General features: G+C 45.6%; 1 protein-coding gene across 1 annotated transcript; it reads left to right on the top strand.

Annotated features, from left to right (window-relative positions):
• The first annotated feature begins 374 nt into the window (after nt 1-374).
• Nucleotides 375-22,066, top strand: GSR (glutathione-disulfide reductase). The gene is made up of 13 exons (XM_080986891.1): nt 375-614; nt 3,555-3,581; nt 8,152-8,240; nt 8,777-8,846; nt 9,588-9,735; nt 11,036-11,090; nt 13,188-13,287; nt 15,956-16,042; nt 17,877-18,038; nt 18,617-18,728; nt 20,324-20,455; nt 21,465-21,598; nt 21,856-22,066. The coding sequence occupies exons 1-13, from the start codon at nt 390-392 to the stop codon at nt 22,003-22,005; spliced, it is 1,491 nt and encodes a 496-aa protein (XP_080843017.1). The 5' UTR covers nt 375-389; the 3' UTR covers nt 22,006-22,066.
• The last annotated feature ends 578 nt before the right edge of the window (nt 22,067-22,644 follow it).

The following is a 22,644-nucleotide window of genomic DNA, read 5'->3' as shown; positions in this document are numbered from 1 at the left end:
AGTGATATTTTAGGGAGGAGGTGGGGCCCATGACTTACATCCCAGGAGCCTACAAAAAACAAAACACTGCTGCTGGATGTAGGTTTTATTTTATTTGTTTTATATCTTATATTTTGGAAATGTACATCCAGGTTTTTCCCCTTTAATTTTTTTTTGGGGGGGGGGGCAAGAGAGTGGGCCCTAAGCTATAGCTTGTTTAGCTTATAGGTAAATCCGCCAGGGCCCGCTTTCTCCCTCAGGGGTTCCTTCCCTCGCTGAGGCGACCTAACAGAGGCGCTGCGCCGCGTCTTGGCGCCTTCCAGCGCCGCGGCCTGGCCTGCCTGGCCCGCCTTCCCCGCCGGCGCCGCCTGCCTCGCCTCGCCCGCTGCGGGGGCAGGACAGGAGGCGGGATGCGGTGGCCGCGCCCGCGGTCTCCCCTGGCCGTGGCGGCCTTCCTCCTTCCTGCTAGTCGCGCTGCAGCCGCCGCCATGGCCCAGCTCCGCGCCTCCTCTTCGACGGCCTTCGACTACCTGGTGCTGGGAGGCGGCTCGGGCGGCCTGGCCAGCGCTCGGCGGGCGGCGGAGCTCGGCGCTCGGGTGGCCGTGGTGGAGAGAGGGCGGCTCGGCGGCACCTGCGTGAGTCCCGGGGCGGGGAGCGGGTTGGCGGGCGCTGAGGAAACTTGGCCTGGAGGAAACACGGCGCCCGGGAAGGTTGGACGGCCCTCTGTGGCTTATGTGGAGTTGGAAGGCCTGCCTTGCAGCGGGTTGGACTAGATGACCCGGGGGCCGGGGGGGGGTCCCTTCCAACTCTGTGATTCCGTGAAACGCAGTGCAAAGGGAGGTTGGGCGGCCGCCTGTCGTGTATGATCCAGCTGAAATTCTTGCATTGAAGCGGGTTGGGCTAGATGACCCTTGGAACCCCTTCCAATTTTATTCTGTGAAACGCACTGCAAAGGGAGGTTGGACGCCACCTGTCGTGTATGATCCAGCTGAAATTCTTGCATTGAAGCGGGTTGGGCTAGATGACCCTTGGAGCCCCTTCCAATTTTATTATTCTGTGAAACGCAGTGCAAAGGGAGGTTGGGCGGCCGCCTGTCGTGTATGATCCAGCTGAAATTCTTGCATTGAAGCGGGTTGGGCTAGATGACCCTTGGAACCCCTTCCAATTTTATTCTGTGAAACGCACTGCAAAGGGAGGTTGGACGCCACCTGTCGTGTATGATCCAGCTGAAATTCTTGCATTGAAGCGGGTTGGGCTAGATGACCCTTGGAGCCCCTTCCAATTTTATTATTCTGTGAAACGCACTGCAAAGGGAGGTTGGACAGCCACCTGTTGTGTATGATCTAGCTGAGATGCTTGCATTGTAGGGGGTTGGGCTAGATGACCCTTGGAGCTCCTTCCAATTTTATTATTCTGTGAAACGCACTGCAAAGGGAGGTTGGATGGCCGCCTGCCGTGTATAATCCAGCTGAGATTCTTGCATTGAAGCGGGTTGGGCTAGATGACCCTTGGAGTCCCTTCCAGCTCTACAAGCCTATGATTATATGAAGCTGAACAGTGGTCCCTCTAGCTCAGTGTTGTCAACACAGACTGACAACGGGCTCTACAGGGTGTCTCCCAGCCCCCTGCCTGGGGATTGAACCCTGGGACCTCCCTGTGTGCAAGTCAGGAGGGCATCTCTCAGGTGTTAATTGCCCCACGCCCCACACTTAAGGATGACCAGGAGCACAGGAAAGTTGTAATAAGAACATTAATCTGTTTTCTGTTTTTTATTTCCTTGTGCACACACACACACACACACTGAACTTGGAAAGAGGAACAGAGGAAATGTGTGCATGCATTTGACAGAGAGAGAAGGCCACTGTGTGTTATCTTTAGGTCTAGTTCTTTAGGCAGAAATTATGACTTAGATTTTAGGATGTTCCATACGCTGCCCTCATGTGCCAGCCCTAGTAGCTTTACATTTCAAATGGCTCAGGGGAGAGAAAACAAAAAACCTGAAACTTTGAATTAATGAAAGAGTGCTTTCACTGTTTTCTGCATGCCAAGCGTTATTTCCGTGCCCCAAAATGTGGTACACTTCACAATGTTGTGTATCATCCTTGCAAAAGGACCACATGTCCATGGTCTTAGCCGGGAGGGGGGGGCAGCTGCCCCCCCATCAAGTAAAACAATAGAAATACTTAACTAACTGATCAATCACGTTGGTTCTGCCCCTGCCCCCAAGTCCTGCCCTACCGAACAAAAATCCTGGCTACGCCTGTGCGACATGTCAGTTATTATGGTAGTGGTTAAAAAGTCCTGGGAAGACCAGGATTTAAATCTTCCCCTCAGCTATAAAGCTCACGGGTGGACTGTGGATCAATCTCTGTCTCTCAGCCTAATCTACCTCACAGGGTTGTTGGGAACATAAAATGGGGGGGGGGGGAGAGAGTCATGTATCTTTTTAAAGCTTTGTTTTTATTAAATATTTTCTTGGGTTACAAAAGTACACACAGTGTATCTGCTTTCAGTTCACAGAGTCCTTTCTACAGATCAGTTTGATCTCCTTTTAGGAAAGACATGATATAAATGTAATTTTTAATCATGTGTTTGTTGCCATCCTTTCTGGGTTCTTGATTTGTGAGGGCCAGGTTACACAGTTGTCCGTGATGAAGGGTACATTTTAACCTTCTTGTAATATTCCCAAGTGTCACCATTTCTTTTTCCCAGTTGGAACGAATGGCTGTAACCATTTAATTATATGGAAGCAGAGCCTGTCGGGTGACACCACAAAAAAGTGTGGTGCTAAACTTGCTCTCTTCCTCTGAGGTCCTCTTCTGCTGAAAATCAAGTAATTGAGAATCATGTCTTGTTTCTTTCTGCGAAGGCCCATTCTGAGTTCTGTTTCTTGGTCATGTGACTGAATATAAAGAACACATCTGCTTCCAAGGAGCTTGCTACAGAAATTCAACAATGGAGGAGGCAACTGTTATATTTATAATTGCGATACCTCATATTTATTGTAGTCAAATCTTTGTTTCTTAAATGTGTAGGCAACATTGTAACCAAGGTTTGGAAGCAATTAACTCATACAAAGATATGTATGTAACATGTTATACAAGACTACAATAAAATCCAAATCTAAAATAGTTTTGTTAGTCAGCGATGCAATTCCATCTCATGCCGGAATCCAGTACTTCACGTACATTATCTCAGTCACCCTTGCAAGAGGGTAGGTCAAGTACCTTACAAGTAAGGTAGGTCACTTATAATCTCCATATTTATTGAATCCAGGTAAGGAAAATACTTCCTTCACACAGTCCATTGTTGAACTATGGGATTTGCTACCTCAAAATGTAAGGATGCCCACCAGCTTAAATGTTTTTAAGAGGGGATTTGACAAATTTATGGAGGATAAAGATAGCAGTGCCTACCACTCATGTTGGCTGTATATTAGGGCAGTCTGAACTACTGTAATAAAGAAATAATTAGAAGCTATCCATAACAAATTATCTTGTAACCTGTTTGTGCATGTTTGCTAAATACTTGCTTAGTATCGTTGGCGCTTGACACTGTTTATTTTTCGTTTTCAGGTGAATGTTGGATGTGTTCCTAAAAAGGTAAAAACAAACCGTTTAATGTGTCACTATTAACTTGTTTTATTTTATTTTATTTTTAAATTGTGTGAAGTGAAAACTCAGCGGCAGTAACAGCTAGAAATGGTTTTAAAGTATATTCTTAGGCTCTCTGCATGTGTCAGATTGCTACCCAAGGAGACCATTGTCTTCTAAATGCAGATGAACACAAGAAAATGGCCAGATCACTCAAAAAGCATCTGCCTTTTTGCTTATGTGTGATTTTGTATGGGAGGGGCACTTGGCACAGTGTGGTCTGGCATACTGCTTCTCTTCTAGAAAGAACTGTTATCAGAGTGCTATTCTAACTCTCCCCCTGATGTTGATGCTGCTGAAAGTGCTGGGATGCAACTCAGTTGCATTAAGGCTGCTGGGTTTCCATGGCCAGAAAGTAGGTGGACAGGAACCGCCAAGCCTCCTAGACTTGTCTTTCTGAATGAATCTGTGCTGACCTTTCCTCAGTTGCTAGACTGATACTCTCAGGGTGTTTATACTTTTTCTTTGTCCCACCTTGGAGGAGTAGACATATTTCCTTTTGTCTGCCCTGTAGAAAGATAAAAGAGCAAGCATGGCTTTCTGCATTTCCATCCTAGATTTTTTGAAGTAGATTTCTTCCTATCCAACATGTATTTCCTATACAGTCAAACCTCAGTTCCTGAATGGGTCCGTTTTGGAACGTTTTGGCTCCTGAACGTTGAAAACCTGGAAGTAAATGCTCTGATTTTCAAACATTTTTTGGAAGCTGAACGTCCGACACGGCTTCCGCTTGAGTGCAGGAAGCTCTTGCAACCAATCGGAAGCTGCACTTCATTTGCCAAACGTTTCGGAAGCCAAATGGGCTTCCAGAACAGATTACATTCAACAACCGAGGTTTGACTGTAGTAAACTTAGCATTCTTATTTTCCATACTGAGTTTCAGTTTGATTGCATTGAGGGCAAAGCGTACTCTTCAAAGCAGAGATTTCAGTGCACAGTTCAACTTTTGCTGATACATATACATAAACCCAACGCTCGGGTTGTGAACGTGATTCGTGCGGGATGCACGTTTGCAACTCGCAGCGGTGCGTCTGCACATGCGCAGGTTGTGGCTCGGTGCTTCTGCGCACACGCAAAGCGCGATTTAGCACTTCTGCGCATGCGTGACTGCCGAAACCCGGAAGTACCGTATTTTTCGCACCATAGGACGCACCGGACAATAGGACGCACTTTGTTTTAGAGGGGGGAGAACAAGAAAAAAAATTTCTCCCCCTCTCTGCCCAGTGCCCCTTCAGCGAAGTGGCAGGAGGCGCTGCGCAGAGAGGGGGAGAACTTTCCCCCTCTTGTTTTTCCGCTCTAAAACAAGGTGCCGTTTAAGGTGCGTTCAGGCGGCTACCTTGGAAGCCTGGAGAGCGAGAGGGGGCGGTGTGCACTGACCCCTCTCGCTCTCCAGGCTTCAGGTTCATTTCGACCTGCTCTTTGGGGCTGGCGGGGGGAAGCCCACCACCAGCCCCAAAGAGCAGGTCAGGGAGCAGCGGAAAGGCGCAGCAGAGAGGCTCCTGCCATAGCCGCCCGTCACCTCTCCAGCCGGGAGAGCGCGCGCGGGGCTAAAGCAGCCCCCTGCGACCCTCTCCTGGCTGGAGAGGTGACGGGCGGCTATTGAGGCTCTTGCCATAGCCGCCCGTCACCTCTCCAGCCGGGAGAGCGCGCGCGGGGCTAAAGCAGCCCCCCGCGACCCTCTCCCGGCTGGAGAGGTGACGGGCGGCTATGGCAGGAGCTTCTATAGCCGCCCGTCACCTCTCCAGCAGCCCCACGCGCGCTCTCCCGGCTGGAGAGGTGACGGGCGGCTATGGCAGGAGCTTCTATAGCCGCCGGTCACCTCTCCAGCAGCCCCACGCGCGCTCTCCCGGCTGGAGAGGTGACGGGCGGCTATGGCAAGAGCCTCAATAGCCGCCCGTCACCTCTCCAGCCGGGAGAGGGTCGCGGGGTGCCCGCGCGCGCTCTCCCGGCTGGAGAGGTGACGGGCGGCTATAGAAGCTCCTGCCATAGCCGCCCGTCACCTCTCCAGCCGGGAGAGCGCGCGCAGGGCTAAAGCAGCCCCCCGCGACCCTCTCCTGGCTGGAGAGGTGACGGGCGGCTATTGAGGCTCTTGCCATAGCCGCCCGTCACCTCTCCAGCCGGGAGAGCGCGTGCGGGGCTAAAGCAGCCCCCCGCGACCCTCTCCCGGCTGGAGAGGTGACGGGCGGCTATGGCAGGAGCTTCTATAGCCGCCCGTCACCTCTCCAGCAGCCCAACGCGCGCTCTCCCGGCTGGAGAGGTGACGGGCGGCTATGGCAGGAGCTTCTATAGCCGCCGGTCACCTCTCCAGCAGCCCCGCGCGCGCTCTCCCGGCTGGAGAGGTGACGGGCGGCTATGGCAGGAGCTTCTATAGCCGCCGGTCACCTCTTCAGCAGCCCCCCGCGACCCTCTCCCGGCTGGAGAGGTGACGGGCGGCTATAGAAGCTCCTGCCATAGCCGCCCGTCACCTCTCCAGCCGGGAGAGCGCGCGCAGGGCTAAAGCAGCCCCCCGCGACCCTCTCCTGGCTGGAGAGGTGACGGGCGGCTATTGAGGCTCTTGCCATAGCCGCCCGTCACCTCTCCAGCCGGGAGAGCGTGCGCGGGGCTAAAGCAGCCCCCCACGACCCTCTCCCGGCTGGAGAGGTGACGGGCGGCTATGGCAGGAGCTTCTATAGCCGCCCATCACCTCTCCAGCAGCCCTGCGACCCTCTCCCGGCTGGAGAGGTGACGGGCGGCTATGGCAAGAGCCTCAATAGCCGCCCGTCACCTCTCCAGCCGGGAGAGGGTCGCGGGGTGCCCGCGCGCGCTCTCCCGGCTGGAGAGGTGACGGGCGGCTATAGAAGCTCCTGCCATAGCCGCCCGTCACCTCTCCAGCCGGGAGAGCGCGCGCAGGGCTAAAGCAGCCCCCCGCGACCCTCTCCCGGCTGGAGAGGTGACGGGCGGCTATTGAGGCTCTTGCCATAGCCGCCCGTCACCTCTCCAGCCGGGAGAGCGTGCGCGGGGCTAAAGCAGCCCCCACGACCATCTCCCGGCTGGAGAGGTGACGGGCGGCTATTGAGGCTCTTGCCATAGCCGCCCGTCACCTCTCCAGCCGGGAGAGGGTCGCGGGGCTATGGCGTCTTCGCTCCATAGGACGCACACACATTTTCCCTTCATTTTTGAAGGGAAAAAAGTGCGTCCTATAGAGCGAAAAATACGGTAACCTGTTCCAGTACTTCCAGGTTTCAGCGGTCCGTAACCCGAAAAAACACAAACTGAAGCATCTGTAACCCGAGTTATGACTGTATTATTTATTTAGTTTTTCAAATTAAAATTTTACAATTGCAAACATCAACATAAAGACAAGATTCCAGATAATAAAATAAATGCTGTCAGATGGCTGAGGAGATGTTAGATGGCATGTAAAAGACAACATGTGTCTTTCCACTTCACTGATTGTCCTACCAGTGGGGGGGGGGGGTCCCAGAGACTTTAGGTCTGCTAGACTTAAGCCTTATAGATCACTCCAGGGACTCTTCCTTGGGGACTCCCCATCTATGTCAGGCGTGAGCTGTTGCAGAAAAAGAAAGAAAAAGACAACTGCCTTTATACCCTTGGCCATTGTGAGCTGGTGTGGTTTCGTATACACCGGGGGGGGGGGGGGGAGCCATCGCTTCGCTTCTCCGCTGTCTAATTTAGGATTGCTGTTACTCCTGCTAAGTGCCTAATTTCCCAAGGCTCTTCTGGCTGATCCGGTTCTGAGGGGTTGAGAAGCCAACATTGCAATGTATGAAGCAAGCGTCCTTTATTGTTAGAAAGAAAACGTTGCTGGTTTTTCTCTTGCCTTCTCCGTGAACAGGCTCAAATATGAACTTAAGAAATTGCATTGGCGTGTTTTGATGGGAAGACAGTCAAAATAGCCTGACGCAGTGATGCTCATTTGGGGAAAATAAAATGAAAAAGAAATCTTTGGATCATAATCGTTTAATAGAAAATTGAAGGCTGGTGTCTCCATCCAATGTAGACAGTGGATGCTTCCAAGTAGCCGCAGGGAGGCTGGCAAATTGGAGCGTGCCCTTTGCCTAGAAGCCATCCTTTGGGCAAAGCAGAGTTGTAAATGGCAGGTTAGGGGCTGTTGACTGAAGATACAGGTCTCCTGTCCCACTGCTTCTGGGAGTGAGTGGGGATCTTTCAGACTATTCTTGATTAAAAAAAAAAAAGCTGGTAGTTACCAGGAGAAGAACTGCTTTAGAGAAAGACTGAGTGAATTTAAAATTGAGTTTTTAAAGTATTTTGCAGACTACAGAACATGCCTAGTGGGTTACGTTTATCATGGTGGGTTGCAAGTTGTGTGGGCCTGATATGTCTAAACTGCTGTCCCAATGTAAAATCCTTTATGCATTATACCTGCCCCCCCCGTCAACACATCAAAATGTTTATTCACATTATCCTGCATTATACAATAAATAGTGGTGTTTGGTTTTTCATTTATTTTTAAATTAAACCCTGGATATTCTCACTGCACCCTCCCCTCCCCAAACAGGTGATGTGGAACACTGCTGTCCACTCTGAATTCATCCATGATCATGCAGATTATGGTTTTGAAGTATCCGACGTGAAGTTTAACTGGCGGTAAGTCAGGTTAAAATTCCTTTCTGTGGAAATAAATGTGCACCATCAGACTAATGCGATGAGTGGGGTACAATTTGCTAAGAGGTTCTGATATGCTTGCCCCACTGAATTGAGTGGAAGATGGGCGAAATATTTGGAGCATCATTAATAGTAGCTGAATGTACCCCATTCATCAGATTTCCTCCAATCTACTATAAGGTATTTATATTCTTGTCCCATTGAATTGCACAAGGCTGTCTTTTGACAGCAAAGCAGCTCAGTCAATGGAGAAAAAAGTTTGAAGCTTTTAAAAACTGGCTCATCTTCTGGTTTTATTATTTTGGCTTTATAAACAGTTGGCTACTGGCTTTATAAACAGTTCTGCCTACCCAATGTACCTGCATTTTGATTTTTTTTGATGGGATGTAAATTCCTAAAGCAAATAATGAATGGGGATTTGAAAGGAGGGACAAGGTTAGGTTGTGGTTTTTTTGAGCCATAGTTTTGCTAGTGCAAGAGAGAGATAATTTTGTCACACAAAACTTATTTTATTACAGAGTAATTAAGGAAAAGCGTGATGCTTATGTGAAACGACTGAATGATATCTATCAAAATAATTTGAACAAGGTTTGTAAATGTTCCTGTTTTGCACCTCAACCAATCGTTAAGCCTCTTTCCTCCAGCTGCAAGCGATGAGTTTCACAGTATAGAATCTAGAGGGCTCTGCTGGTTCATCTTACTCCTTTGAGACAACCATCCTTCGCTCTTGGAAATATATTCCTTTTAGTTTCAGAGCACAGCACTTTTGTAAAATCTCTCTCACCAATCCGGAAATGCTTTAGGATTTGCAGCCCCGCCTCTGAGAATGTCTTAGCCCTATCCACATTGCTAATATATGTTGATTTTATATCAGTCTTTTTTTTCTATCTGTCATAGGTTCTGTAAGTAACCCTGGGAAGTATAGTTTGTATGCTGAGGGTACAAAGAATTATCTATTTGAAATCCTAATTCCCCTAGAGAAGTGTGGATAGAGGTAGTAATGAATTTAAGTCTGTATTGTAAGCATGCGCTTAGTTCTACCTGCTCTTTCAGTATAGAACAGGCTTCCTCAACCTCAGCCCTCCAGATGTTTTGAGACTACAATTCCCATCATCCCTGACCACTGGTCCTGCTAGCTGGAGGGCCGAGGTTGAGGAAGCCTGGTATAGAGGTTTCTCTGAATTTATGACAAAATATATAGGAGAGCTTTGGATAACCAGGTAGCACTGTGATAACATAGGGAATAGCTAAAATGTCTTGTGAAATTCTTTATCTGGTCTTTGAATTGACGTATAGATTAACAGCTCATTTTCAACTTAATTTCATTAGTCCAATGTAGAAACTATTCGTGGTGATGCTTCGTTCACACCTGATGGCAAATGCACGATTGAAGTGGATGGTAAAAAATACACAGCACCCCATATCCTGATTGCAACTGGTGGGCAGCCTTCAGTCCCCAGTGAAAGTGAGGTACCGGGTAAGTCATTTACATGCCACATTTTTTGCGAACACAACAGTTTCTCAAAGCATTTTAACTGTCAAAGAACCGTATCCCAATAATAACAATACGTAATGAAAATTATGATATTACAACAATGTGACGCAAAAAATTCAGTGGTTGAAAGTTCATTTAACATACATCAAAGTTTAAATGAGCATATAGTTCAGAAATAGAAATATCTAGTAACTTCACATCCAAAAATAGCCCAAAGCTAATGACATCATCATCATTATTGCCCTGTTCCTAGGGCTGGGTGATGTATTGATATATTGTCCGAAACAAAGTCCATATTGTGATATCGGTTTCATAATTTTTGACCTGGCAGTATATTATGACTCATGTTGTGTGTGCGTGCGCACATGCGCTATGCAAAAATCACAATGTGGGGAAAACCGCAAAGTCTGCCAATGCCTCTACATAGCTCCATCCTTATTTCACAGATTGTGATATATTGATATGTCATGATATTTTGCAGGTCACAAGGTTGAAAAACAGATATCACCCAGCCCTACTGTTCACCTCTACATAGTTCCATCCTTATTTCCAACATCGTGATACATCATTATATTGCGATATTTAGCTGGTGATACATCGTGATGTTGAAAACCAGATATCACCCAGCCCTACTTGTTACCTCCCCCCATTTTATTCTAAAAGGCAAGAATCTCATCAAGACTTTTCTTGGGAGCAGCTCCCTTACGAAGGCTCCTTAGATGGAGGGTGAGCTAAAGCAAATGGAAATAGCTCTCTCCGTCCTGTGATTAGGAAAGATCTAAAAAAGCTGATATGACAGTTGAGCTTCTTGCTTCAAAAGATTAAGCAATAACTTTCTGTACTTTGTAATATTAATCCTTGGCAAACGCAGTTGCCATCATTGCCTGTGCTGCTCGTTGTGTTTTGCTGATCTTTGGGGAATACATGCATTTTTCAGGAATGTTCCTCCTCTCCCCCTCTCCCTGTTAATTATTAAGGGTCATAAATGTACACGGAGTAATTTTTGAAAAGTCCGGCAACTCCTGCCCCAAGGAACTTACAATTTCAGGATTGCTGCGGACATAATTGTGGGAGTGCATTCGCCACATTTTTTAGATGTTTACCATCTTCGCCCCAGTTTAGGAGAAGCCTGTTTTTCCTGCTTGCAGTATTGAATTGTATTGTATGCAGCTGTTCTGCATTAGTGAATGAGCTGTAAGAAAAGTTGAATATTTGCATAGCTAAGATCTATTTATACATAAGTGGACTTTGATATTCAGGGTAGTGTCTCATTGCTTTGCAGGGGCCAGCTTGGGAATTACTAGTGATGGTTTTTTTGACCTTGAAGAGCTGCCCAAGTAAGTTGCCAATCTAGGGTGAACCTGTTCTCAGTTTCCACATCGTAATGGAGATTATTTGAGAAATAGAGCATGCTGGCTGTGGGTTACTGTGCGATAGGCGGGGTGAGGCGGGGCTCACGTACATCCCTCAAATGTCTATAAATATCTTAAGTGCAGGAAAAAGGCTAGTGAGTTCCCTCATAGTGCTGTATTTATTGTTGCAAGTTGCAGAATTGCTAAAGATGCCCCATATAGCATCTGGTCAGTCCAGATGCATTTCAGGTATTAGTCTAGAGCTAGATTAGAGCCTTTGTTCCTTTTGTTGCCTGAGAAAAATCTGTGGGCAAAATCCAGACAAATTAAAGCACTTGCAAACACAATTAATTTTAATGCAAGAGGGCTTAAGTATGTGCCTAACAGTGCATTATGTGCATTGTAAGTCCTATTGAATTAAGTGAGGCTTGCTTCCATTAGGGAAGTAGGTAGAAGTTTGCACCCAGTCTTCCATTGAAAGCAATGGGGTTTACAAGTGCTTAACAGTGGCTGAATTGCACCTAAAGGAGCTTTACCTTACTGGCTGGTTTTATGTAGTACTAAAATTGGAGGTTGTAGAGTTCAGGCTCCTTCATGCAACAGCTGTTCTTTTCGATTGTCCCAATCCTACTTTCTGGGTTGCATCTCAGAATAGCAAGAATCAGCACAAAGTCTCATGTCTGGCTTGTAAATAGATGTTTTGACACATTGGTTTGGGGAGATACGTGAAACCTATAAAATTCTTGTTTAGGAGCAGTTGAATATCATTGCAAAACATTCCTCCTCATCCCTTCTAATGACTTGTTCGTTCACACACACACACACACACACACGGTTTGCTCTGTATTGGCACTGTTTGTGTTTTGAGAAAAGTTTAGCAGGCTTGTGGTGGTGTGGTTTGCAAATCAGTGCAGCAAAATGCTCAATTTGAGTCATTAAGTTAATTAAAATCAACCAAACTTTCATAGAATTATTTGGTCATTTATAAAACGCACACAGCATGTAGCCAAATGTTTGCTAGTGCTTCTGCACTCATTGGCCAGAACTCTGGAAGATGGGAGGAGGTTTACTTTCATCTGAACACGTGTAGTTGCCCAGATGTCTATAGGAAACCCACAGGTGGAACATGAGAGCGATAGCCCTCTCTTGCTGTTATTCCCCAGCGACAGGTACCAAGAGGTATGTCTCTGATCTTGGAAGTAGCATATAGATTTCATGACTAGAAGCTATTGATAGCATAGTCCTCCCTCCATGCATTTGTCCAATTCCCTTTTAGGACCATCTAGGGACACGGGTGGCACTGTGGGTTAAACCACAGAGCCTAGGACTTGCCGATCAGAAGGTCGACGGTTTGAATCCCCGCAACGGGGTGAGCTCCCGTTGCTCGGTCCCTGCTCCTGCCAACCTAGCAGTTCAAAAGCACACCAAAGTGCAAGTAGATAAATAGGTACTGCTCCGGTGGGAAGGTAAACGGTGTTTCCGTGTGCTGCTCTGGTTCGCCAGAAGCGGCTTAGTCATGCTGGCCATATGACCTGGAAGCTGTACGCCGGCTCCCTTGGCCAGTAAAGCGAGATGAGCGCTGCAACCCCAGAGTCATCCACGACTGGACCTAATGGTCAGGGGTCCCTTTACCTTTACTTAAGGATGACTATCACTACATTTTGATCAGCAGCTTCCATAGTTTTAACTGTCTGCTGAGTGAAGATCCTGACTGCCTCAGTAGAAGAAGAAGAAGAGTTTGGATTTGATATCCCGCTTTATCACTACCCTAAGGAATCTCAAAGTGGCTAACAATTTCATTTCCCTTCCTCCCCCACAACAAACACTCTGTGAGGTAAGTGGGGCTGAGAGACTTCAGAGAAGTGTGACTAGCCCAAGGTCACCCAGCAGCTACATGTGGAGGAGCAGGGAATCAAACTCGGTTCACCAGATTACGAGTCTACCGCTCTTAACCACTACACCACACTGGCTCTGAGTACGAGGCACTCAGGCAAAGCATAGCTAAGGGTGCAGTAGAATATGTTTCCAACAGGAACTTCGTAGGGTGTGTGAGATATGGCTCAAAACCTGTTATTCTTTCAGGCGCAGTGTTGTCGTCGGTGCTGGATACATAGCTGTGGAGATAGCTGGCATTCTTTCAGCCCTGGGTTCAAAGACGTCCTTACTGATACGTTATGGTGAGGTAAGGCACACTCACTTTTTCATTGTACTGACTGCTCTGCTGTATATTGGCCAATGCAATAAAAAGCAAGGCTTGGGCTCTGTTGTGCACGCTTTTAATTCCTTGCACTGATTGGCTGGGCAAGGAAGCACTCATCTGGCAAGATGGACACGCAAGAAGACTGTGCCCAGAACTCTGAGTAAAAAGCCATTTAAAAATGAGCCAGAGAGTGATTTCTTTATACCTTCTTTTTTTAAAAAAGTAATATTTATTTTGCTTTAAACATATACAGATAAATATAAACAACCAAAATTACAAAAGAAAAATACTTAGTAATAATAATGGAAAAGGCTAAAAAAAGCTACAAAATATATCAAATACATGGCATAGAACATAAGCCATTATGGGAAAGAAAAAAGGAAAAGGAAAGGAGAAGGAGAAGGAAGAAAAAAAATGGGAGGGGGAAAATGAGACAAAGCACAAGAAGGCTCGTCTATTGTACGCTTCCGTCAAGGTCACAACAGATCATTATTCTTATCAATTCTCTCTATTTGCATTCCATAGAATCCCTCATCTTTGTATCAGGGAACATTTCCCTATGCAGTATCATTCTAAACATAACCAGGTCTTTATTGATGAACCCTTATCCCCTAGATAATTATTTAAACATTCCCATTCTTCTTTCACCATCTTTTTAGGTTTATCTCTTATTGCATCTGTCAGCTTTGCGAGCTCCAAGTACTCGCACAATTCAACTACCCATTCATCTTTAGTGGGTGTATTTTTATCTTTCCAGTGTTTTGCCACTATAACCCTTGCTGCTGACATCACATACATAAATAACCTGGTTTTGTTTATACCTTCATTCCAGTAAGCCAACACTGGCCTCTGTCCCTCTTTCCTCCCCTCTCTCCTCTGATGCCCTCTCACATCTCTGCCTCCCAAAGGCTCACACAGCTGTTTATTGCAGCAGCCCTGGCTACAAGCTCCGCAGGCGAATGGTGCTTCTGGGGCTGGCCGGGGGGTGCTTCCCAGCCCCCTGTGGGGCAGTGTGAGGAGGCACCTCTCTTTGGGGCAGGGGGGGCAGCTCACAGACCAGGGGTGGCAGCTACGGCTGCCCAGAGGACTCCCAAGGAGAGGAGAGAGGAGGTTGAGGGAACACTCCACAAGGGAGGGTGTTTGAAAAAGGGCGAGAGGCTGCCAGCTCTGCAGGCAAGGGGTGACATAGCTGAGCTCCTGAGCCCCACAGGGGTGCCGCAGAAAGAATGCAGTTGGTCAAGGGAGCCGTGGACTCAAAAAGGTTGAAAACCTCTGCAAGAAGCTATGCAAGAAGAGAGACTCTGATTTGCCAGCTGAGTGGAACCTCTCTAGCTTTTCTCCTCTCCCAAACAGCTCCCTTGGTTCTCCAAAACTGCAAGCAGGACCCTTCCTTAAATCCCCGGCAGCCGGCTGCATGCAAACCTTCTCTTGCAATTGCTATGAGACATCCAGGACCTGTCTGCTGCAAGAGGTGATATCTCTTCGCACTGGCTAATCCAGACCCTGTTACTTGAGTTTTCCAGCTGTTGCTCTGTCCAAGGCCACAGGTGCAGCCTATGTAGTTGACTCACTGGCTAGGATGCACTTTCCCATTGCGGTCAGGTTGCCATGCTCTTCCGGTGTCAGTGCTGTGTAAAGTGGAGAGCTGCAAGTGCTTTTAATTCACAGTTGTCTTAGGGGATGAGGAAGAGGAATTCCCAATAAACCAGATCCAGGCCAGAAACCATCTTGGCTGTGAGATCTGGAAGACCTGCTCCCTGCCTTGAAGGCCTTTTTCCACCTGGTCTGGAGCCCGGACTGACTCCAGCTACAAAAGCTAAGACTGCTGAACAGCCTCTTGGGCTGGGGCATTATTTAGTGTGTTTTGTTGAGGGGGCTTGTTGCTATCAGTATTAATTTTTGTATCTTTATTTTAGATCTTACTATGATTTATGTGGAAATTGTTTAATTTGGTTGTATATTTTTGATGTTTTAATTATTGTTCATTACTACTTTTGTTGTTCATAATTATGTAATTTTAGAATGTTGGAAGCAACCTTGAACATGGTTTGAACTATGGAAAGGTGGCATACAAATATATATATGTATATATGCCTTATTTTAAGTGGGGAAAGAGGTTTTAACTGATATGGATTGATTGATTGATTGATTGATTGATCAATTAATGCACCACCCCTTCTCATTTCTTGTGAAATTGACCTGCATTGTAATCTGAAAAGCAGCAAACCTTTGCCCAGGTTCCTTCTGGACAAAAGCCTGAGTGCAATAAAACAAGAGGAAAAAATAATGCTTAAGTGTTTGTATAATGTTGCTGAATGTTCAATTCCCATTATGCCTTCAATAATCTGTACAACACCTCTGTAAAGTAGGCCAGGGTTTGGGGTGGAGAGGCTTAGAGAATTAGGGTTTAGTGAGTTGCCCTTGCTAGGTTTACAGACTGGTGTTAGCCACTACTATGCATTAAATGTATTTATATATTGTTTTTCACGTGAACCTCAAAGCGGTTTACAGGAATTTCTCATAAAAATGCAGTGATATGGAAATTACAAGCTTTCAGAAACAGCTGTAACTGCTACACTAGCTCTCTTGAATGAGTTATGTGGATATGCTGTGTGTCCTCACAGTCTTATTTAATGTTCTTCCTGAACAGGTGCTGAGAACCTTTGATTCAATGATCAGCTCAAACTGTACTCAGGAGCTGGAGCATGGTGGTGTAGAAGTCTGGAAACATTCTCAGGTATTATCTATGTACTGTATCACTTTCATCATCTGTGTGCCTATATTTAGGGGAGGAATGTTTTGTTATTTTTGTTTTAACTATTTACTAGTGTTTTTCCTTTGTATTTTATCCTGTATAGAGCCCTGATTGTTTTTGTGGGGCTGAATGATCTTCTATCGGGGCAAAGTATGCAGAGATGTTCCCATCTTGTCTTGCTATGTTGTTTGTTTTAATGGATTAATACCTTTTATTAAGCACCAGTTTGAGGAACTGTGCTTTAATTCCTTCTATGAGTGGTATTATACTTAATGAAAGGAAGTAGCAAACATGTAACAAAATACTCCTCCACCCTCATTTTTCTTCAACTTATTGCCCATGCTGCTTCTCTTATTGGTGTATTTATAGCTGCTTTTAATAGGGCTAGTAGCCAGATCATAAGCAGAAAAACAGAGCTCCTATTTATTGCACCTTGGTTGGTACATTTTGGGAAAGCTGCAGCTGTCCTTAAATCAAGGATGAGTAGCGATACCAGTCAGTCACACATTCTGTATGAAGAAAGCTTGAATTCTGCAACTTGTATAATTACAGTGGTACCTCGGGATGCGAACGGGATCCGTTCTGGAGCCCTGTTCGCATCCCGAACAGAACACAAGCCGTGATGGCGCACCTGCGGGTCGTGTTTCGCCGCTTCTGCGCATGTGTGTGACGTCATTTTGAGCGTTTGCGCATGTGCGAGCGGCGAAACCCAGAAGTAATGTGATCTGTTACTTCTGGGTTGCCATAGAGCGCAACTTGAACGCACTCAACCCGAAGCACATTTAACTCGAGGTATGACTGTATATTATTTGAAGGTGGCATCTGTCTGTCTCGGGAGACAATGAAGAGCACCTCCTGGGGTGAAATCAAATTGCTGGAGAATCACAGCGCCTGCTATGGCTGCAGAAACCAGAAACTCGTAACTGCTGCCTCTCGCATTGTTTCTGCTGCATTAGAAGCACCAAAGTGACCTCTCTGTGGCACAGGGGTCCTGGCCTCCCTCCCCTAAAAACAAACGAGACACTGTTCTGAAGACACAGACAGGCCCTGTCCAATGGCCTTACATATTAAATTTGATATAAAACTGGAAAAGGCCAAGAACAATTAGGGCAGGTTTTTCACATAACACTTTAAAAAAAAAATCTATTTTGCATACTTTTTTCCATAGTACTTCTTTTGCATAATTTATTCTGCATGTTTGAAGCATAGGAGCAATGCATGACACTCCAACCCCATCCTCCGATCACTGGAAAACATAATAGGCCATTGCTGCGACTTCTCAAGATTCCAGCAGCTCTTGTTGTTTTTCTTCAAATGAAATTAAGAGATCCCAAGGAAGCTGGGATCTGTAATGGTGCAACATAATTGTGTTTTTCTCTACAGAATTGTGGCAGGCACGTAGCCATGCCTATAACTTGACATGTCAAATCTAATAAAGGTTTTTTTTTAAAAGATATTATAAAAAATTGTGAAATAAATACAGTGGTACTTACACGCACCTCTGGTTACGTGTCCTTTGGGATGCGCATGTGGCAAACCCGGAAGTCTTTTTCTGGGTTTCGCCATGTGCACATGTGCAGAAATGCTCTACCGCACCACACACATGCGCAGAACAGGCACCTCTGGTTGCGAAAACCTTGGGATCCGACTAGAGCTCCGGAATGTATTCCGTTCGCAACCGGAGGTACCACTGTAGAACAAATTTGAAGCAGGAAATCGAGTTGAGCCCTAAAATCCACCTTCCTTGCAGCTAGTATTTATGGTCATTGTACGTACTGTTTTGCTCTTTGTCCTCAAGTCTCCTGTTTCTCAACAGGTCAAGTCGGTCACAAAGTCACCTTCAGGACTGCTGTCGGTAACTGTAACATCCTCTCCTCCAAGTCAGAAACCCACCTTTAAAACTATTGAGGATGTTGATTGTCTGTTATGGGCCATTGGTAGAAAGCCAAACACAGAGGGGCTAAATCTTGACCAGCAGGTGAGCAGGAATTATTTTATTTCTTTGAGACAATGTGGGATTTTGATACATTGCATATAGAATCTGGATTGTATGATAGTTGGCATCGTGTTGTGGTTATGAGTGGAGCTGCAGTATTTAGTCAGTTAAAAACTCATTTTGTTCAGTTAGAATGCTGTTCTGATTAGCCTATTTAAAAAATATGAATAGAAATACTTATAAAAAGAGCAGACCATATTCGGTAACAATTCCTCCACCCACCAGCAAATATTTTATGCGAACCTACATTTTTTCATAGGATTATTGAGATAATACATGCAAAGCTCTGAACATAGTAAATGTCATTTAAATTATGGAAAAAATATCCCACATAGCTCCTGTCACTAAGCTTACAGCTCATGCCTGACTCCTCTGAAATGATTCCGTGTGTTTTGTGTGCTGAGGCTATGTGGGAAGAAAAAGGCCTGCCTTCCCTTGTTCACATAATTTTTCTGAAAAGTTACACAGCTTAGAAATAAGAGATGAATCAGTGCTGTTTGTCTTGGATACTCTTTTCCCAGAATGTCGTGTTTGACTTAAACTATCCTTTCCATTTTTAGAATATTAAGCTAGATTCTATGGGTCATATTATTGTTGACGAGTTCCAAAATACCAGCAGAAAGGGGATCTATGCTGTTGGAGATGTATGTGGGAAAGCTCTTCTTACACCAGGTAACATTAATATGCTGTTTTGCTCAAAAGGCCTCTATAATGTTATGTGGGAACCTGTGCATGCTGCACCAAAAATAGCTTGGGAGAGAACTGGGAGGAAGTCGGGGAAGTAATCAAGTGGTTGCCTGGGGATCTTTTTCTGAGTTCATCAACTTCTCTGGGTGCTATACAGAATACTACTGCCTTTTGATCGTAGTAAATCTACTGCATCAATAAGGTCTGGGTGTGACCTCTTAGCATCTCCCTTATCACTGATTTCTGAAACACTAGCAGAAAATTAAAGAATTGTGTGGCAATGTGACTTGTTAGAAGTCTATCAGGTTTGCCTTTAGATCTGCCACACCAAGTAAACAATACATAAGCTTTTTAGTTCCCTGTCATATGGAGAATAATTGATGCAAATTCTGGAGATGAGATGAAGTTCTAGGGCAGGGACAGGGAACCTTTGTCCCTCCAGATGTTGTTGGACTCCGGCTCCCATCAGCCCTAGCCAGCATGGACAATGGGACTTGTAGTTCCACAATGTCTGGAGGACCAAGTGTTTAATTTCCCATCCCTGGCAAATTAAAAAATTACAAATCACTGGGTCTGGTTGTTCAGGCATATCAGCAAGTTCTTCAGGCATAACAAGCATGGGGAATAGGGGTGATCAAGGAGACCTTTTGTTAAAGTTCTTCAACAAAGGCTCTTGAGTAGACGTAGCAATTGTGGGATAAGGCGAGATGCCCTCTTACGGGCCAGTAACTGGTTAAAAATCAGGAAGCAAAGAGTAGAAATAAATGGGCAGTGCAGTGGAGAGATGTAAATACAGGCAGCTCCCTGTTTACGTGTGTTCAATATATGTGCGACTGTGAATACATGCATTGCGCTGAACCCAGGACCTGGAAACGTCATAAAGACATCACTAATAGGGCGGGGACGGAAAGGGGTATTTGCAGGCTTTTTCAATGGGTTTCAATTATATGCGATTTCACCGACATTCACGGTGTCTTGAGACGTAACCCCTGCGTAAATGGGGGGCTGTCTGTAGTTCCTGGGACACAGGTGGTGCTGTGGGTTAAACTACAGAGCCTAGGACTTGCCGATCAGAAGGTTGGCAGTTTGAATCCCCCTGATGGGGTGAGCTCCCATTGCTCGGTCCCTGCTCCTGCCAACCTAGCAGTTCGAAAGCGCATCAAAGTGCAAGTAGATAAATAGGTACCGCTCCAGCGGGAAGGTAAATGGCGTTTCCGTGCGCTGCTCTGGTTCGCCAGAAGCGGCTTAGTCATGCTGGCCACATGACCTGGAAGCTGTACGCCGGCTCCTTTGGCCAGTAAAGCGAGATCAGCGCCGCAACCCCAGAGTCAGTCACTACTGGTCCTAATGGTCAGGGGTCCCTTTACCTTTACTGTAGTTCCTCCATGCAGCTGCATCCACTGGATCACTTCATGTGTAAGCATGCCTGCACTGGGGCAGATACCACATTTTATCATTACTACCCTATGCCATGTAAAGGGGGGGGGCTGCCTGTACTGCATGCACCCCTTGGAGAGTAGCAATGGACACAGTTGCCTGCTACTATGCCCGGTGACATGCCTAAATTTCATCCTTAACAGTTGCAATAGCTGCTGGAAGGAAACTGGCACACAGGATTTTTGACAAGAAAGAAGATTCCAAACTTGACTACACCAACATTCCTACCGTGGTCTTCAGTCACCCACCTATTGGAACGGTGGGACTAACAGAAGGTAGGATCTTAGGCCTTGTTGTCTTGCTTGTTCCTATGGCTCAGTGGGCAAAAGAAATGGCGCTGTAACCTTAAGCGTTTGTGACATGCGATACCATTTTATCCTTTGCTCTAGGACATTTTCTGCCAGTGGCTTGGCAAGGCTATATAAAGAACAAAAGGTTGTGCCTACGTAAACACATTGCAGATGCTAACTAGAATTTAGAGACTGGCTGCAGAATTGTATGCTTCATCCCCTCTGCCATTTCCCCTTGACTATGGTGGAGGATCCTCCTGACATTTTCTTAATTTGTTCAAAGCATAAAAAACTATATTAGTATGTAAAACTGGGCTGTTAAACTCTGAACGTGGAAGGTTTAAGAGTTGTGTGTTGCAAAATTGGCAGCCCAGGCCCTCTAAACCAGGATGGGGAACCTGAGGCCCTTCAGATATTGCATGGCCATTGGTTAGGGATTATGGGAGCTGTTTGATTACAGGAGGAGGTCACCAATCTTCTTTGGGGCCAGTGGGCATGCCCTGCACATGGAGGAGGGGATGGAACCTACACCAGCCATTGCGTATTTGCTGACAGAGACGCTCTTTGCAGATCTCATCTGTTCAAAACTGGAGGCGTGTCCATCTTGACTTCCACTGAAATGTGGGCATGCTTGAGAGGTGGCTTCAATGTAGGAGATGCCAGCCAAGTGTGAATGGCAACTGAGTAGGAAAAAGTGTTGTACATTATGGTATTTATGAATAACTATCGTAGGTGCTGTAGGAAGTATTGGTGGATGTCCCAACACACCCACACACACCCAGCCTACAACAGCTGGAGGGCTGCAGTTTCCCAATTCTTGCTTTATAACATCTGTATTTAGACACATGTCAAATACTTTAGTATAGCAATTCAGACACGGCTAGTCTGCCTTTTGGCTTTTAAAGCAAGGCAATTATTGCTGTGCTTTGTAGTTCCTCTTCCTTAACTATGTAGGCTATATGCTTATTTTTGTCTTACTGTTTGTCTGTTTCAGCGGAAGCCAGAACTACATATGGAAGCGAGAATGTGAAAACCTATACAACTTCTTTTATCCCCATGTATCATGCTGTAACAAAAAGGAAAATGAAGTGTGTAATGAAACTGGTGTGTGCAACTAAACAGGAGAAGGTGAGCAAAACGGGGAAAAATAAAGATTCTGTGAGCAACTAGTCTGTTTATACTTATCTAGACACCACACATGGCTCTACTTTGTGCAGAACTGGCAAATGGAGCAGTATTGGAGAAAGAGAACACTGTAAATATAAGCCTATTTTTATTGATGAAGAAACCTGGTTTGGGGAGTCAATGAGATGTCTGATTATAGTATTAAATCCCCAATGCAAAACCAAAGCCTTAATTAACATGTTTGTTTGTTTGTTTTTAAGGTGGTAGGCCTTCATATGCAAGGGTTAGGATGTGATGAAATGCTTCAAGGCTTTGCTGTGGCTGTCAAAATGGGAGCAACAAAAGCAGATTTTGACCAGACAGTGGCCATCCACCCAACATCTTCTGAAGAACTTGTTACACTCCGTTGATTTTTTTTTTAATAAGGTGCCTAGATGTAATCTTCACAGAATCATGTTCTCCCCTCTTAATTCAATACAAGATTAACTTGTCTTTTCTTACTGCAACTGAACAGTAAATGAAATGTTTGCCCATCTATCAACAAGCCCTGGAATAAAGTTGCCTTAAATCATCTTAACAATGTGGGATGGGATTGTCATTCAATTCTTATAGAAGCTTTTTAAGTGATTATTTTGCAGTAAACTAAGTTGTGGAGGGAGAGTAAATGTTAGGAGAAATTACAACTTGCAAAAGAACTAAGTTTTTAAAAGGTACCAACTATAAGGAAAAATAGGCAGTGTCTTCACCCACATTTTGTTAAGTTAAATCTGGAATGTGAATTTGAGCTAATATAATTTTACATAAACAGCACAAGTTAACATTTTACTTCATTACGAGGGATATAGCCACCGTCTTATGCAGCATATCAAAATGTGAGTTCTAAATATTTAGTTGCCGATACTAGTTAGCATGAAGTAAAGATATAAACTAGAAAACTCTTAGCTATTACCTTTATACTACTATGAAAGGAAGAGTGAGTGCAAACAGTCTCATGCTATGTTTGTGGCCCTGGTCCTACGTGTTTAGCTGCCAGATATTTAATGCCAAGA

The sequence above is a fragment of the Podarcis pityusensis genome (assembly GCF_964106645.2).
Source record: "Podarcis pityusensis genome assembly, chromosome: 17".
Lineage (NCBI taxonomy): Eukaryota > Metazoa > Chordata > Lepidosauria > Squamata > Lacertidae > Podarcis > Podarcis pityusensis.
The sequence above is the reverse complement of the archived record's forward strand: the minus strand, read 5'-3'. Positions and strand labels throughout refer to the sequence as shown.

What these genes read in the sequence shown, in the direction of transcription:
- GSR (XM_080986891.1), top strand. Translation starts at nt 390, where the DNA reads ATGCGGTGGCCGCGCCCGCGGTCTCCCCTGGCCGTGGCGGCCTTCCTC. An exon ending in ATCAAAATAATTTGAACAAG is followed by an intron (nt 8,847 to 9,587) that starts GTTTGTAAATGT and finishes TAATTTCATTAG; the next exon opens with TCCAATGTAGAAACTATTCG. An exon ending in GAAAGCTCTTCTTACACCAG is followed by an intron (nt 18,729 to 20,323) that starts GTAACATTAATA and finishes CATCCTTAACAG; the next exon opens with TTGCAATAGCTGCTGGAAGG.